The sequence below is a fragment of the Diachasma alloeum genome, unplaced genomic scaffold, assembly GCF_001412515.2.
Source record: "Diachasma alloeum isolate Michigan unplaced genomic scaffold, Dall2.0 Dall_scaffold_00289, whole genome shotgun sequence".
Taxonomy (NCBI): Eukaryota; Metazoa; Arthropoda; class Insecta; order Hymenoptera; family Braconidae; genus Diachasma; species Diachasma alloeum.
This window is the reverse complement of record NW_021680428.1, coordinates 1002292-1020486: the sequence shown is the minus strand read 5'-3', so window position 1 is coordinate 1020486 and position 18195 is coordinate 1002292. Positions and strand designations below refer to the sequence as shown.

The following is an 18195-nucleotide window of genomic DNA, read 5'->3' as shown; positions in this document are numbered from 1 at the left end:
GGTCGTAATTATCACCGAGCGAATTTGGTGTAATGAATAGAAAAATTAATTTATTGATTCAATGCTCGTTACTTGAATATAATGCACTGTAATTTTGTACGTTTGGTTCGAAAATACTTGGGAAGAATATACGATTTTTTTCAAGGATTTCGGTTGTTTCCTTCTGGAGTCGTTTCCTCTTTCGCCCACTTTTATCTTCTGCTCTTTTTTGTGGTGTAGAAGAGCTTCAGCAGCAGAATATATGGCGCTTCGAACATTAGGTAGGTCACGTAGGCGCTGAAATAGGTGATTACCAGGAATCCGAAGGAGGTCGTTCCCTGGTAAATGGTTAGAAGATAGTAAACTCATTCTTTATGCTTTCTGTAGGACTTATTCTATTGAGATATTTTTTGTAGAATTTCCTCGGCTCAAATTTTCGAAGTTTTCTCGTTTGATTTTCTTGATGAAGTTAAGAGAAAAATAGAAGGAAACAAACGTCGAATTCTATTTATTTTTTCTGTAGAATTCTCCAATTTTTTTCCCGCGGATGTAATGCAAAAAAAAGCGGAAAAACCTTAGAAAAATCATTCTCATAGAAAAAATCTCAAGAGAAAAATTCAAACAGAAAAATCGAAATCAATTGACTTCTTCCTATGAAATATTTAATAGAATCTGCGCAAAAAAACAGAATTGTCACGAGAATTCCCTAGAATTTTCGCCAATTCGCAAAGATTTTCTATAAAAATTTTTCATACGTGAATTTCAGTTTTAGAAACATTAACAAATTAATACTGTCAGTGTCCACGGAATAATTCCCGCTCCGGATATTTATAAACTTACGTTTAGCAACAAATCTATGTGAATAGTTGCCTCACTGCTGAGGGAAACTGAACCTACGAGGAACGGATTCAGGAGATAAGCGCAGTACGTCAGTTTGCTCAAAGGTATCCACCCCTTGAACGTCAAAATTGTGTTGACAATTCCTGAAAGAAGAATAATTAGACCTCTGAAGCTGAGTGATCACCTGAATTTGATTATAATTCAACGAATTCCTCTATTAATCAATATCAATCAGTATTAATTAATTTATTTAGTAGACTTCATTGCTGAATAAATAAATGATTAATAATAATTAATTTTATTATTTCATTCATTGCTGAATAAATAAATAAAATTATTAATTATTATTAATTATTTATTTATTCAGCAATGAATAAAAAAATGAATAAAATTATTAATTATTATTAATTATTTATTTATTCAGCAATGAAGTAGACTTCATTGCTAAATAAATAAATAAATTGTTACTATTTCTGAAATAACGAGGAACAGAACGAAATATTGACATTAAGCACTGAATGGTGAATAGAATTACGAATGAAGAGACGAAATTCATCATTCACCTCCGTGATTCGTGCAGCAGGCGATCACGACCCAGGCAATTCCGACCCCCCAGGCTGTTCTACCCAAGGCGATGTAGACAGACACCGGGACAACAGACACTGTTCTGTCATACAAGCCGAAGAGAACGAGGAGACTGCAAGAGCTGCCGCATATCCACAGCAGCCACAAAGTTTTCTGCACAAAAAACAAGTGGAAAACTGCTCTTGTCTTCATACGCCAGTTATTTTTGCTAATAAATCATTCTGTGGCATATAATTCAGTGTTCATTTTATGGTATTAAATTGAATGGGATTTATTTTTAAACAATTGTGCCAGATTTTCAAATTTGCTGAGTGTTATCATTATCGTTGTTCTTATTATCTTTTTTTTCGCACAACCGATTGTCTTTTTCGCGGTCCTATCACTCCCCTCACCCCTTCGGTGCTTCACGGGCTGACATTCTCGTCCTAACTAAGCGGCATTTACGAAGCAAAAATGCTGAGGAATTTTACAAATGAACTTTACTCTCACTATTTTGTGATAAATAAAATTTTTTACCCTTCCAACATTCAATTTATTCTCCATTCTGGATAGCAAGTAAGCTGTGGCTATTCCAACGAGATAGGGACCGATCCGCATCCACGGTGGATCATAGAAAATCTCAAACGTATTCCATTGCTCATCGAGCCTGCAAGAACAATATTAATCCGAAAAAAATTCAAATTGGAATTCAGTAGTCAATTTTCAATGAATATCTCGGAATCTAAGGCAGATAGCGAAATTTTTGTCAGAACCTTTTTTGTAGCTCTCGATTCGCTCTACAAAAAAGGTTCTCACAAAAATTTCGCTATCTACCTTAGATCCGGAGATATTCCCCGAAGACTCGACCAAGAGTTGAATTGTTTGAACACTTCGTTAAAAAAATGTTGAAAAATGTTTCGTTAACTTACGTGGGCACGTAATCATAAATATAGGCGACGTATCCGGAAATCAGGGAGGATGTGAAGAGAGTTGCAACGAAAATTCCCGCGGCGGTGTAAAAATACCTGGAGAGAACGGATCAATAAAAATCAGAATATATCAGAGAATTATTTATATTCAGTGATTAGAGCTGTAGATATTTTTACCTCGCTGATATTAGTAATAACGCGGTTCCGAATATGAAGAATTGAGTGTCATTGGAGAGGTACCAGCTCCAGGATAAACACTAAAAAATTTAGAAAAATGGCAAAGAATTGGTAGAATAGAATAAATAAAAATCAAAGTCAAAAAATTAATATTTAGATGTCATGTGTGGAAAGTTTAATGAAAAACCGAAAGGATTAGTTGGAAAATTCTATCGGATTTTATTATTAAAGGAGATAAATTATTAAAGGATATAATTACGTTTATTATAATTCATTATAATTTATTTGACATAATTAATTGTCATCGGCAATTTATCCAATTAGAATTATTAACCATTATTTTTCAAGAAATTTTCTTGTATTTTGTAATGGGGAAATTATGAAAGTCATTGCGAACAATTTTTGTACGAAAATTCGCAGAGAATAAATCATATCAAAGAATTAAATATTCTATCCTATTTTTTCTATCGAAAATTGTCAAAAAAATGGATGAAAAATGGCGAAGAATTAATAGAATAAAATAAAAATCAAAGTCAAAAAATTAATATTTAGATGTCATGTGTGGAAAGTTAATTATAAATTATTAAAGGATATAATTACGTTTATTATAATTCATTATAATTTATTTGACATAATTAATTATTCCCAACGACAATTTATCCAATAAGAATTATTAACCATTATTTTTCAAGAAATTTTCTTGTATTTTGTAATGGGGAAATTATGAAATTCATTGCGAACAATTTTCGTACGAAAATTCCCACATTATTTATTAAACCCTATTTTTCTGAAAAAAATCTATCAAAAAATCGACGGAAAATGACAAAAGAATGAGTCAAATAAACTGAATAAAAATGAAAATGAAAAAAGAATGAATAAAACAAAATAAATCAATCAAATTTTACTAAAATTCCGAGTTTTCTAATAATTCTAATAATTAACAATAACAAAATTCTCATAATTACCATTTCTTCACGACTAAAAAAATTATTGATGTAAAGTAAATTTCGCCACCAGTACTTGGGGCAAGTGTCCTGCGGCCTTTCGATCATATAAAACGGGGATGTGCGGCTGTAGAACTGGGCATTCATTTCCGCGATGCCAACGACCATCATGTAGGCAGGGGTCAGTCTGTAAAAATAACGATCCATTAAATTACGGCTCGTGGTGACTCAGGGATGACTGCCATCACCACCTGATAACTCTCGCCACGACAGATTGGGTGAATGTACCCAACCCGAATCCCTCTCGGGGATTCCCCTCAGGCTTCGCTGCATCGCCGCTGCGTTTTCTGTTCTTGAAGAATATGTGGGAGAGTAAGAAGCCACTCAGGAAGAAGTATGTGTCCACTGACAGGCTGCCGTTGGAGAGAATCTGCGAGGCGAAACCCATTCCCAATCTCATTGACCATATTTTATTATCTGGAATTAATTATTTTTCCAATAATAGCATTTTTTATTTGAATTTTTTGCCGTCAGTAATCGCGATGGTTTTTCCTGTATATATATGTAACACTTTGCCTTTTAGCTCAGGCTAATAAATCTTCTATGAGTTTTCTAATTGCTGAATAAAAAAAAAAATAGCGATTTAATATAATTTTAAATAGTCGTTTCAAGTTGATTATTTTGTCCAAGTCAATATGGCATTTATTACAAGGAATTCCAGGGAATTTATTTCAATTAAACTCTTCGAATAATCGCGAAGATTCGAGATATTGAAAAATTAATAACACTGGGGCTTAATGTTAGTCAATTTTAGTGAATAATCTTAGATTAAATTTCTGAAGTTAATATCAAAGTTTCCGAAGGAAAAGTTTCAGGAATGTATTCTATTTTTTTATATATAATACATCGTTGTGGCTTTTTTTAAGCCAATCTATTCGGCGTATTGTGTCACTGGATTTTTTATAAATGAGGATAGTCATGCATTAAAGAGATTACGATAATACTACACTATATTAGATACACTATGTATAATATACAATATATAGTACATTATACAATGTATTATAATATAGTATAGAATATAATATAATAAAGTGTTATCGTAATATCTTTCATGTATAATACTATCATCATTTATGAAAAATCTAATGATACAGTACGCCCAATAGATTGGCTTCACAAAATGTTTTTTTTTTTTTTTTTTTTTTTTTTTTTTTTTTTTTTTTTTTTTTTTTTTTTTTTTTTTTTTTTTTTTTTTTTTTTTTTTTTTTTTTTTTTTTTTTTTTTTTTTTTTTTTTTTTTNCAGTATTTTATGGGCCCGGTGGCTTGGCGCAGTGGAAAAGTTCGTTGCCTCACATGCGAAATTGTGCGATTTAACCATTTAAAGTCTTGATCACCATCGCAGTATACCCTAACCGGGTCGAAGCGATGTAAAATAACGATAAAAAAAAAGTATTTCATGGAAACAAAAAAATTTACCTGTGGACTCTTGTACATATATTGGTGTATGGAGGACGATGATCCAGACCATCCCCAAAAATCGAAGCCCATGGAGGGAAGCTACTGATCCTCTGCTCAATGAAGTCCTGAAAAGATCTTTCGAGTTTGTGTAGACAGAGAAACACATGAGGATTTTTCCGCCTGTTTTCAGGGGTGAGGACGAACTTGGTGAGGCTAAACTCGGAGAGTCGCCGTTTTCCGCGGTCAACTTTTCCCCTTGGAGAATACATGCAGAATAAACAAGTGGAGAATGGCTTTTTTAACAGATTAGTATAGTTATTGTTGCTGATAAATTAGCCATTTGGTTCGGAATGTTCTCTTTTTTAAAATTCTTGTTTCACTATTCTCTTCTTCTATTTTTTCATGTCACAGATTATCATCAGTTGAAGTGTCATCAAAATTTAGCGGGTTATTTCGTTCTGTCAAATAATTCTACGTTCAGACCCTCTCGAGACTCGAATTCGGTTTCAGTCCGGGGTTAATCGAGGTTCAATCAAGGTTTAATCAGTCTATAGCCGGGATTTAATCAGGGTTTATTCAGGATTTAGCCAGAGTTTAACCCAGGCTCTGTCAGAAGTTAGTCGGGGCCATTTTCAAGCCCTGATTTAATTGCTATTACTGATGATTCTTTCAGTAATCATGAAATAACCGATTTTCTCTTTCAAATCGCATAAACAATGTGCTGTGACTCAACGACCAATTGTGCGACCCCCATCATATTCTGATAGAATCAAGAGGGTATTGTTACCAATTTTTTGAGCCTCGACTAATTCCATTTTGAGTGATCGTTAAAAAATCGATTTTTGAAAAATATGAATTCTTTAGAATCTGTATGAAAAATTTGATTTCATTGTTGTTAATTAATGGAGCTTTCAAAGTCTTTCAAAATCTATTCATGGAATTCAATGATCCCTTTTAACATGATTTTTTAAAAAATGAAGAACTGAAATTTGATCGTTTATTAAATTTTGTTTATAAACAATCAAAATCTATCAGCCATAAACTACTTGGAAGGCGGGATGCTGTGTGCTACCCATCGACTTTTAGGACCTCTATATGAGGGAAATAATTGAATAATTATCAATGCACAATTAAAAAAATTCAGATGCTCAAAGTTTTCCACCGATTTTTTTTCGTGCGATTAAAACACCATAAAAACTGCAATTATCAATGTAAATTAATTACCAATAATGTCCTGTCCACTGAGAATACTGCTGGTGCCACTTGATTTATCCACCTTGAGTCTTTCCTGGTGCACCCGGACGTCATAACAGGTCCCAATTATCATCATCGTTAGAGTCGCTATTATCACCGATCTATAAAAAATTGTTTTCAATGTCAGAACCAATTGTTCGCGATGGGATCACGACTTGTTGGTCTCGTATATTAATGCGTACATTACGGTAAGCATCCGCCAATTTATGAGGTACTGAGGATCATTCTTCAGATCCTTCACGCGCAGCAGTTTGAAGTCCATCCCGTATACTTCCCCAAGTGATAAAGTCCGCTCGTCGAATATTTTTTGTAAAATCAGCCCCAACTCGGCTGCTTCACACGTCGAGGGGAGACATAATCCTAATACCATCATGTGCTAAAATCATGTTTTTATTTATTTGAAATCGAAAAACTATCTTGATTCTTTAAATAAATAAATAAGTAGAAAAATGCGTTTTGCGGATTTTTTGAAACTAGTTTTTTTCTGATCGACTCGATGTGTTTTATAATTCATAATTCATTTACTTATTCATGTGTGAAAAAAAATGATGGAAAATTTCAATGCTCTATTGCTTCTCATTGGAATTCTATGAATAATTTATTTCTATTTGTTTCTTACGAAGGTTTCTGTTGAGAATCATACAACTTTGTCTTTCAATAGATATTTTTTGATTAAAATAAAAGTCAATGACTTTTCCATGGTTTTACATCAATTTTTAATCTAATGTTGAGTCTTTAATAAATCGAAAGTTATTGCATCTCTTATGTCGGTGGAAACGTGCATTATACGAATTCATTTGGGGAAATGCGAAAAATCGACTTCCAAAATCGAATTCCAAAATTCATTCTTCTAGAATTCTTTAATAAATATTTTTTGCTTTAATAAAACCATTTTTTCGTTCATTTGAAATTAAAAAACTTGATTCTTTAACACATAGAATTTTTGGTGCATTTTAAAACTATTTTTTTCTCATCCATTCGATTTCTTTTATAATTCATGTGTGAAAAAAAATAGTAGAAAATTTTAGTGCTTCCTCCAAAGAAACTCGACAGTTTTTCATTGGAATTCTACGAATAATTCTAGTTGTTTCTCGCGCAGATTTCTGTTGAGAATAATCCAACTTTGTTTTTTAATACCTTTTTTTAATTAAAAAACGTCAATGACTTTTTATTTTTCTATAAAAAAACTATTAGGCATGAATTTTCCATATTTTTTACATTAAATTTTGTAATGGAAAAGAAAAAGTGCAAAAAACTCTGAAGAAAATTCCTAAAAATTATCTAAACCTCTTGAATGAAAGACAACAAATAGAATTATTATAATTTCAATACAATTAATTATAGAATTTTCCAAAGAAATCGTCATATTTTTCTATTAAATTATTTCGAACATGTTACATTACTAATTTGAAGAGGAAAATTATCGTTACTTCGTTGCCTATTCTGTGATGATACTGCAACGTACTGTTGTGTACGAATTGAGCGGCGAAGTAATTCAGTTGATAGGGCGCCAACTCTTCCTTCGGATTTCGGTACAATGTATTATTTTCGAGCCATTTTGGGTGCAGAGCCAACGGCTCGGGGTTCAGTATATCGTAACATTGACTTTTACTGCCCATCCAGTAATTGTTTCCGTAGATGAAACCTGATCTTGGGACTCCACTTGAATCTAACACTGAAATCACGGATTTTCATGAATGTATTTTCCATAGAATTTCCTCGGCAACTTTTCCAAATTTTTTTCATTCTATTTTTTTCTCTTAGAAAATCAAACGAAAGAACTCGGAAAACTTGAGCCGAGGAAATTCTATAGAAAATATCTCAACAGAATAAGTTGTATAGAAAAATCGAATTCCATTGACTTCCTAAAAATTAATAGAAAATTCAATAGAAATGCAATAGAATTGTCCAGCGAATTCGCTAGGTCTTTCTAATAATCCGATTAAAATCCTCGGACAATTCCCCATTTAATTTTTATGACTTGGAGAAGTTGAGCCGAGAAAATTCTATAGAAAATATCTCAACAACATAAGTTGTATAGAAAAATCGAATTCCATTGACTTCCTAAAAATTAATAGAAAATTCAATAGAAATCCAATAGAATCGTCTCGCGAATTCGCTAGGTCTTTCTAATAATCCGATTAAAATCCTCGGACAATTCCCCATTTAATTTTTATGACTTGGAGAAGTTGAGCCGAGAAAATTCTATAGAAAATATCTCAACAACATAAGTTGTATAGAAAAATCGAATTCCATTGACTTCCTAAAAATTAATAGAAAATTCAATAGAAATGCAATGGAATTGTCCAGCGAATTCGCTAGGTCTTTCTAATAATCCGATGAAAATCCCCGGACAATGCCCCATTTAATTTTTATAACTTGGAGAAGTTGAGCCGAGAAAATTCTATAGAAAATATCTCAACAGAATAAGTTGTATAGAAAAATCTAATTTCGTTGACTTCACAAAAATTAATAGCAAATTCAATAGAAATCCAATAGAATTGTCTCGCGAATTCGCTAGGTCTTTCTAATAATCCGATTAAAATCCCCGGACAATTCCCCATTTAATTTTTATAACTTGGAGAAGTTGAGCCGAGAAAATTCTATAGAAAATATCTCAACAACATAAGTTGTATAGAAAAATCGAATTCCATTGACTTCCTAAGAATTAATAGAAAATTCAATAGAAATGCAATGGAATTGTCCAGCGAATTCGCTAGGTCTTTCTAATACTCCGATGAAAATCCCCGGACAATTCCCCATTTAATTTTTATAACTTGGAGAAGTTGAGCCGAGAAAATTCTATAGAAAATATCTCAACAGAATAAGTTGTATAGAAAAATCTAATTTCGTTGACTTCACAAAAATTAATAGCAAATTCAATAGAAATCCAATAGAATTGTTTCGCGAATTCGCTAGGTCTTTCTAATAATCCGATTAAAAGCCCAGGGCAATTCCCCATTTAATTTTTATAACTTGGAGAAGTTGAGCCGAGAAAATTCTATAGAAAATATCTCAACAACATAAGTTGTATAGAAAAATCNAAAATCTAATTCTATTGACTTCATAAAAATTAATAGAAAATTCAATAGAAATCCAATAGAATTGTCTCGCGAATTCGCTAGGTCTTTCTAATAATCCGATGAAAATCCCCGGACAATTCCCCATTTAATTTTTATAACTTGGAGAAGTTGAGCCGAGAAAATTCTATAGAAAATATCTCAACAGAATAAGTTGTATAGAAAAATCTAATTCCATTGACTTCATAAAAATTAATAGAAAATTCAATAGAAATCCAATAGAATTGTCTCGCGAATTCGCTAGGTCTTTCTAATAATCCGATTAAAAGCCCAGGGCAATTCCCCATTTAATTTTAATACACGATAACTGCTATAGACGATTGAAAACGAGTTTCTTGTATAACTCGCTCATTTCAAGACGGCAGCGGGAAAGTCACGAGAGTCCGCCGGTTATGCACTAAAATACTCATCGTAATACACCGCATACGCATGTAAACGCAGTTAATATTATTGGTTTCAGTATTTGTGAGTGGCATAATGCGACATTGACTTTTCGATTCTTATCTTAACTCGTGAAATTCATTCCCAACGCAACACTTTAATGGGGATAAATAATTAATCTAATTATTAATTATTATTATCCCGAGAAAATTTAATAAGAAAACCTAGAGAATTCGGTAGAAAATTCTATTGGACTTCTATATAAATTTCTATAGAATAATTCTATAGTGCGATTCTCATATAGAAAATTCCTAATAAAATTCCTGGCTATTTAAAAAAAAGGGAATTTCATCTTTCTATAGAACTTTTCACATGAATTTTCCCAGCTTTTTCCATTTATTTTCTCTTCTCCTTTCATTTGAAAAATTGAACGAGGAAAGTTGGAAAATTGAAGTAGAAGAATTTCAATAGAAAATCTTTCAATAAAATAAGTTCTACAGGAAAATTGAGTTCCATTGTTTTAGTTTTTCAATTCTATTGGACCGCTATAGAAAACTCTATAGAAAGCTACGGTGATTTTTTTTATAGAAAATGTTCTATAAAGACCATTTTATACAAAAAAATTGGAAATGTCATCTTTCTATAAAACTATTTCTATCGAGACATTTTCTATAGAAAATTTTCAACGTGAATTCTCCCAGCTTTTCCCACTGGAATTCTCTTCTCCCTTCATAAAAAAATCAAACCAAAAAAATTCGAAAATATGAGGTGAGGCATTTCTATAGAAAGTATATCAATAGAATGCGATCTATAGAATACTCAAATGCTATAGAAATTTTCTATAGAATATTTTCCATCAAACATTTCTATTAAAAAAAACTGAGAACGCGATCGTCAAAAAATAATACTCAATCCGATAGAAATCCTATAGAATTTTCTGTAGAACTCGCCAAATTTTTCTCTGAACCTTTTGCGTACGCGAAACCTCACCAAATAGTACGTACTTCTCAAACTCCACAACTTTCGGGCATCAACACCCTCTCTAAACACCTCCAGTTCCTCCCGGCACTTGCTGGATTCCGCCAGAAGATGGGATTTCCCGGCTATAGCGTACGCGGGTAGCACGTGTCCCATCATATCAGTCAAGTTATCCGGCGCGCCGGCAGCTCCCGCCACCGAAACAATCACAAACACCGCTGAAGCTATCCCAGAAATAATTTCCCTCCCCATCCCGATCGATCCCAAAATCATCTTCATCAAAATTTGAACTTTAATTGGATGCTCTCAGTGCATTCTACTTTACAAACACTTTTTCTTCGTCTATTACTATTTTAAAAAATAGTTTGATACATCTCACATCACAGATTCTACGCGGAACTGCTGAATTACTATTGGGAAATGATTATTAATTGATTAATTCGTTAGTCGAGATTTTTTACTCAATTCGATTATTTAATTTGCGATTGATTGGGAGGAGAATAAATGAGGGAGAGAACACTTGTAGAGGGGAGTGAGGAGCTAGATTGTTGAGGTGCTGACTGCCAGTGGACCTGTGAAACGGAATGTCTCTTGAAGAACTCTTATCCTGGCTCGAATGTACGATTTCAATCCCACTCTCAATGTGCGAGATCAATTTGATGTATGCATCAGTGCTTATGAAGTGGACGTCTTCGATCATCTGAAATTCTGAATGGTCACGGAGCGAAGTTTGAGATTTTTTGCTGATGTGAGCAGAAGCCAGCGATCCCGATCGATTATGAGTGGGAAAAAAGGGTGACGCTGGGGGACACGTTAATTATTCTGATTTGTTACACCTGTTATTTATGTTGGTTTATACTGATTTATATTGATTGTAGTTTTGTCACATCAGGAAGAAAAACAGCGGATCGGAGGGTAAACAATACGTGATTTTTTTTGCATCGGGACTTCGGGAATTTTCATTAAAAAAAAAAATAAAAAAAATTTTTTTCATTTTTTTGTCGGGGCGGTTGAGAGTGAATAATTATTTAGCGCAGAATTTGTTAAATTTTTGGTAGAAAACGAATTTTGCTGGTTTGGGAGAAATTTCAATAAAAATACAATAGAATTTTCTATAGAATTATAGCGCGATCTATAGAATTTTCTATAGAATTATTATAGCATGATCTATAGAATTTTCTACTGAATAGAATTCAATAAAAATCCAATAGAATTCCATTTTTCTGGACAACTTATTCTATTGCCATTTTTTCTATAGAAATTCTTGGGCCAAAGCTTTTCCAAGTTTTGTGTTTTATTTTTTAATGAAAAAGAGAAAAATTGAGTGAACAAAATGAGAAGATTCATGTGCAGGAATTCCTATAGACAATGGCCCAATAGAAAAAAGTTGCATCGAAAGATGAAACTCTATTGGTTTTTTCTATTAAATAATTTCTATTCGACATTTTTCTATTAAAAAAATCAACAGAATTCGATTTTTCTGTACAACTTATTTTATTAAGATATTTTCCTTTTCGGTTCTATAGAAATTGAATGGAAAAGGTTGGAAAATTCCTGTCAAGAAATTCACTAGAATTTTCTATAGAATTCTCCCCTATTCTGTTTATAGAATTGTGTAGTCGCCGATAAATTGCAATCCTCTCCAATTATTCTATAAATCCGTCCAGTAATATCTCATTACTTCAATCATCATCATTAAAAGTGACTTGCGATATAAAAAGACAAAGTATGCGCACATGAACGTCGAAAAAAGGTTTCACACTGCAATCGCCAGAACGATAATCGATGGATCCTGCTCTTCCGTGTTGCCCCGGGGTAATAAAATCCGGCGTGAGATCACGAAACATGTAAATTAGTATTATTCACGCGCTCTAGGAACTTAGTATTGCGCAAATGATCTTTCCACCCCATTATCATGCATGAAGAAATTTAATAGGAAAACCTAGCGAATTTGCTAGACAATTCTATTGTGTAGCGAATGGATTTCTATTGAACTGTTCAACAGAAAATATTCTATAGACGAATTCAATGGAATTAGATTTTTCTACACAATTTATTCTATTGAGATATTTTCTATAGAATTTTCTCGGCTCAAATTTTCAATTTTTTTTGCTTCATTTTCTTGACGAAAAGAGAAGATGAATAGAATGAAAAAAAATTTGAGACAAGGAAATTCTATAGAAAATATATCTCAATAGAATAAGTATCCCGTGTGGAATAATTTAATAAAAAAACAAGAGAAGCCGCTAAAGAATTCTATTGAATTTCCTATCATTTTTTGGCCGATTCTATTGAAATGTTTAACATTCTATAGAAAAAGTCTATAGAATAATAGAAAAAATAGAATAGAAAAAACAAATTCTATCAATTTTTTCTATAAAATCTTTTCTATCGAATATTTCAATAGAATCGGCCAAAAAATGATAGAATGATGATTCTATAGAAATCTAATAGAATTGTTTAATGAATTCGCTAGGTCCTATTTTTTTATACGTGCATACAGCCCTTTTCATAGCGGATTGCTGTTCTCATCGTGAAAGGATTGTCGCGTAGTCCCGCGATGATTGATATATATTCGGAGTATCTCAAGGGAGGGGGGGATAACCGGACGTTACGTCATAGAATAGCGTCTCGGGAAGTTGTCAGTAGTTTTGTCGCGTTACAGAGAAAGTGCCGGAGGTTTCGCTTCCCGATTTTTCCAGCAACTGTGTCAATACGGCCATTTTTATCGATGAATGCATGGCTTGACTCATGTCTATTGAACATGTCTATAGAAACCATTCTTCTATAGCATTTATTCTATAGGAGAACTATATGGACGTTGAAATAAAAAATATGTCTATAGATTTTTTCTATAGACATTTTTTTCTATAGAAAATTTCAATAGAGTACGTTCTGTAGAAAATCAAATTCTATTGATTTTTCTATAGAACATTTCCCCTTGAACAATTCCATCATTGAACGATTTCATTTTTTTCTATTGAATAAAAAACGCGGAGATGAGCTGCTGAATTTTTCTATAGAATTCTATAGAAATTTCTATAACAATTCCCCGACATAAAATTTTCAAGTTTTTTCCACTCTTTTTTTTCTCTCCAAAAAAATTGAACAAAAAACTCGGAAAATTTGAGTTGAAGAATTTCTATAGAAAATCTCAATAGAATACGTTCTATAAAAAATCGAATTCTATAGAATATTTCCCTTTGAGCATTTCTGTTGAATAAAAAACGCGCAGATGAGTTGCGGATTTTTTCTATAGAATTGTATAGAAATTTCTATAGCAATTCCCCGACATAAAATTTTCAAGATTTTTCCACTCTTTTTTTCCACAAAAAATTGAACAAAAACTCGAAAATTTGAGTTGAAGAATTTCTATAGAAAATATCAATAGAATACGTTCTATAGAAAAATCGAATTCTATAGAATATTTCCCTTTGAACATTTCTATTGAATAAAAAACGCGCAGATGAGTTGCTGAATTTTTCTATAGAATTCTATAGAAATTTCTATAGCAATTCCTCGACATGAATTTCTCTAGTTTTTTCCCCTCTTTTTCCTTCTTCATAAAAAATTGAGCAAGACTTGGAAAATTTGAGTCGAAGAATTTCTATAGAAAATCCCTCAATAGAATAACTTGGAAAAAAATAATAATTCTCAACTAAGTGAGGGATTCACTGGGATAAGGTGCAATGAAAGAGTGAACTAATCCTCCTCTTCAAATATTTCTTTTATTGTTTTGGTTTGATTAACACAACTGTTTAGAGAATTTAGAGTTCATGGATTTTCAGTACATGATAATCATCAGTTTCAGTCGAGTTGACACAATTTCGTTGGATCATTCGCGAATGAGCGAATGAAGAATACAAGCCCCACTCATCAAATTAAAAATTCAATAATTTATATAATACAATCGATAATACAGTAATAATTTTTCTCCCCCACAACTGGTACAGTATTAGAAATATCACAACATTAATATCTATCGCACACGGATATAAATAAAAAAAACAAGTTAATGTTCTTCAGACGAGATGATCAGAGCTGAGATGTCCCAACCGAGTGGAAATAGCCGAGGGATCGGTATAATTGATGGCTTTTGAAAAATCAGAAGTTAAAGAAATTTCTTAATTTTATATTCCTACAAATTTGTATAAAAAAATTCATTCACATTTATTATTCGCTGATGCTTTTACATACGCCATTAGCTGTTACACAATCGAATAAATTGAGGTTTTATCGTTAAATTATTAATTAATGGTGAATCAATAGTTGAGGGCGCTCAAGCCTGGCAAAATAGTCTGTTGAATTTTTGAGGAACGAAAGCACTTTATTTTCAGTTTAGTTGAAATATAATTTTATCACTTTAATACCATTAAGCAGTTCAGTCATTTTATGTAAAATAATACTCAAACCGAGCTTAGAATAAACTTTCACCATTCGTTCTTCATTTTCAACTGAAAAACAGTAATTCTTATGCATCTGGGGGATTCAGTGGTGTGGGGTACAATGGGATAAGTCAAATTAAAATTCAGTTTGGTATTTTTTTAAATAAATTCGATTACATTTCAGTGGTGAAACGATTGAAGTCGTCTTGGCTCTCAGCTGAGTTTTCGAGGAATATCTCCGAATCTAAGAGAAATAGCGAAATTATCGTCATGACCTTTTTTGTAGCGCTAATTGAGAGCTACAACAAAGGTAATGACGAAAATTTCGCTATCTGCCTTAGATTCAGAGATATCGGCTCAAAACAGACGAAAAGTCAAAATCAATTTGACTTTTTTTTTACCGCGCGTTTTCAAGGAATATCTCCGAATCTAATGGAAATAGCGAAATTTTGATAATGACCTTTTTTGTAGCTCTCAATTAGCTCTACAAAAAAGGTCAGTACAAAAATGTCGCCATCTGCCTTAGATTCCGAGATATTCGCTCAAAACTGACCGGAAGTCAAAATCAACTTGAACAGTTTCACAAAAATTATCGTCAATCAAGTGGTTACTAACGAAATCAGAGTCCCAATCTTTTCTGATATATTTTCAATGCCGAAAAATTCACTCATCCCATTTTTCTTCACCACCAGACCCACTTTTGGCAAATCTAATCTCAAAACAGGCTGTCTAAACTCCCTAAAATAATCGCACAATTTCCTCGCGTCTCCCTTAATTTTAAATTGCCCCTGCGAATTCATGAATGCATCAATTCCTCACAATTTAGCTATGGCAATGGGAAGAAAACCTCGATAAATGATAACGGGGATTAATCTGGCACACAAGCACGTCGAATTAAATTTCTTCAAACGAAAAAAAAAAAAAAATTCTTAACATGTATTTATAATTTACACTCTCTCAACTCGTCGCGCATTTGTGATCCATGAAATGCGGATTTTTATTCATTAGTTTTCGGGAAACATCTGTTTGCGTTCTTCCTTTTTGCTGCCATTTTCAGGGTTTTTTTTATTCTTTTTTGATTATAGAAAGAGAACAGTATGTATGATCGGCCATTTAGCTACATAACAATCACTAGGCTAGTATATACAAATCGCTATACTATACAGGGGGGCTTGCACCAATCCAGTCAGACGTATTATAACTGTACACACATATACAATAGATTTTTTAAATTCACAGCGAAGGCTATTTTCGGAATTTCATTGGATTTATCATTTCAATCAATTAATTAATTAATTAATTTCGTTAATTTCGGTTTTAGTTGCTTGTATTGCTGGAAATGATCCTCACCTATTGAATTCAATGGTGGAGGGATCAACCGATCGATCAAACGCTCAAATAAACTTCAAATTCAAAACTTTCGGAGATGACGACATTTTTGCGAAAACGTAATTGTCTTTAATTGAGGAAAACTCGAGATCGGCAGAGTGAAATTCAAGATTTTTTTTTTCATTTTGAAGGTCTTTTTTCAAGCCTGAAAATGAGGCGTGACTCATCCAAATCGGATCGTTGGGTCGGAAGATATTGAAGATCAAAATTTCTCATTTTATCATTTCCCTAAATTCCATTGATTTTTATTATTTTTTTGATTGCATTGAATTCAAATTAATTTTCTGACACCTGAACAATTGCCAATTATTCAATGCAGAGTCTGATGGGATGCCTAGAGGACACACGCCCCGAATATGAAAGAGAATTTTAAATAATCGACGAATACTGTCATAAGTATTTACTACAATATTTAATACTCAGAATAAAAATCAGGGAAAGCCACTGTAAAAATAATAGCGGCATTGGTGCAAGCTCAGTAATCCTTAATGATATTCATTAACATTTACGATTTTAATTCCATAATTCATCAGCTTTACGAATAATCTTCACTAAACAAATCGACAGTGGAACGCGTGTTTGTGCAGTCGCTTCTCATGTAAAAAAAACGGAAGAAAATATATTCCCAGCCTCCCCTATTCACGATATTTGCTCCATAATTCCACGATTCAGCATTAAAAATCTCAATTTCTTAATAAAAAACTTTTCCAATTTCTTTTTTAATTAAAAATCACTCGACGCAGGGAATGCAATTAATGTCGATTAATCAAAATAATTAATTTTCCTTTAATTAAGCTTCCTCTTTGTCTTCGTAATGAACCTTTGCCTTCGTAATTAATGAAAATAATCCAGCTGAGAAGTCTTCGTCTCGCGTGTGCGTGGATCCAGCAAAAATGGAGGATCTATTTTTTTTTATTTTATTTTTTTAATGGATTAAAAACAAAATTCCGGTGATGGCGCACCATCGTCTCACGCGCGAAAAAAATTGGAAGAAAAATCTAGTGAATTGGAGAGAAAATTCTGTTGAATTTCTATTGAACTTCTATTGAAAATTCTATTGGTTTTGGACGATTCTATTGAAGAATTCTGCGACTTTTTTTCATAGAAAATTTCCAATAGAAACTATTTCACAGAAAAAAATTAGTAGAATTTCATTAATTTCACTGTTCTATAGAAAAATGAGTTGAATTCAATTTTTTTACAAAAGTTTTTCTATAGAAATTCCTCGATTTGAATTTTTATTATTTTTCTCATTTTATTTTTCTTATTTTTCAATTTGAAAAACTCGGGAAATTTCAGCCAAAAAATTTCTATAGAAAATATGCCAATAGAAAAGATTCCATTGATTTATTCTATAGAAAAATTCGTAGAATTTCATTACAATTCTTTTCTATTGAGGCATTTTCTATAGAAATTCCTCGACATGAATTTTACTTTTTTTTCATTCAATTTTTCTCATTTCTTCATTTGAAAACATCAAACAAAAAAACTCAGGAAACTTCAGACAAGGAATTTCTATAGAAAATACGTCAATAGAAGAATTTATACTAAAAAATCAAATTCCATTGATTTTTTCTATAGAATTTTTCCCATAAAAAATCTTTTGAATAAAAAACGCGCAGAAAAGTTGTGGAATTTTTCATATAAATTATCCAATAGAAACTATTCTATAGAAAAAATGAGAGAAATTTGATTTTTCACTCAAATTTTACTCATTTTTTATACAATTCTATTTTCTATTTTCTATAGAAATTCCTCGATATGAATTTTTCAAGTTTTCCTCATTTTTTTCATTTATAAAAATCGAACAAAAAAAAATGAACAATTTTTCTTT

At 32.2% G+C, this 18195-nt stretch overlaps 1 protein-coding gene across 1 annotated transcript; it reads right to left on the bottom strand.

Moving 5' to 3' along the window:
• Positions 1 to 23: 23 nt before the first annotated feature.
• LOC107039011 (nose resistant to fluoxetine protein 6) lies at positions 24 to 11245 on the bottom strand. The gene is made up of 13 exons (XM_015258432.2): positions 10614 to 11245; positions 7579 to 7823; positions 6331 to 6524; positions 6119 to 6249; positions 4913 to 5149; positions 3685 to 3910; positions 3455 to 3620; positions 2490 to 2569; positions 2313 to 2408; positions 1921 to 2050; positions 1383 to 1557; positions 820 to 962; positions 24 to 317 (listed from the first exon to the last, which is right to left on the bottom strand). Exons 1-13 carry the CDS (start codon positions 10864 to 10866, stop codon positions 192 to 194), a joined length of 2202 nt encoding a protein of 733 aa, XP_015113918.1. The 5' UTR covers positions 10867 to 11245; the 3' UTR covers positions 24 to 191.
• Between the last annotated feature and the right edge of the window lie 6950 nt (positions 11246 to 18195).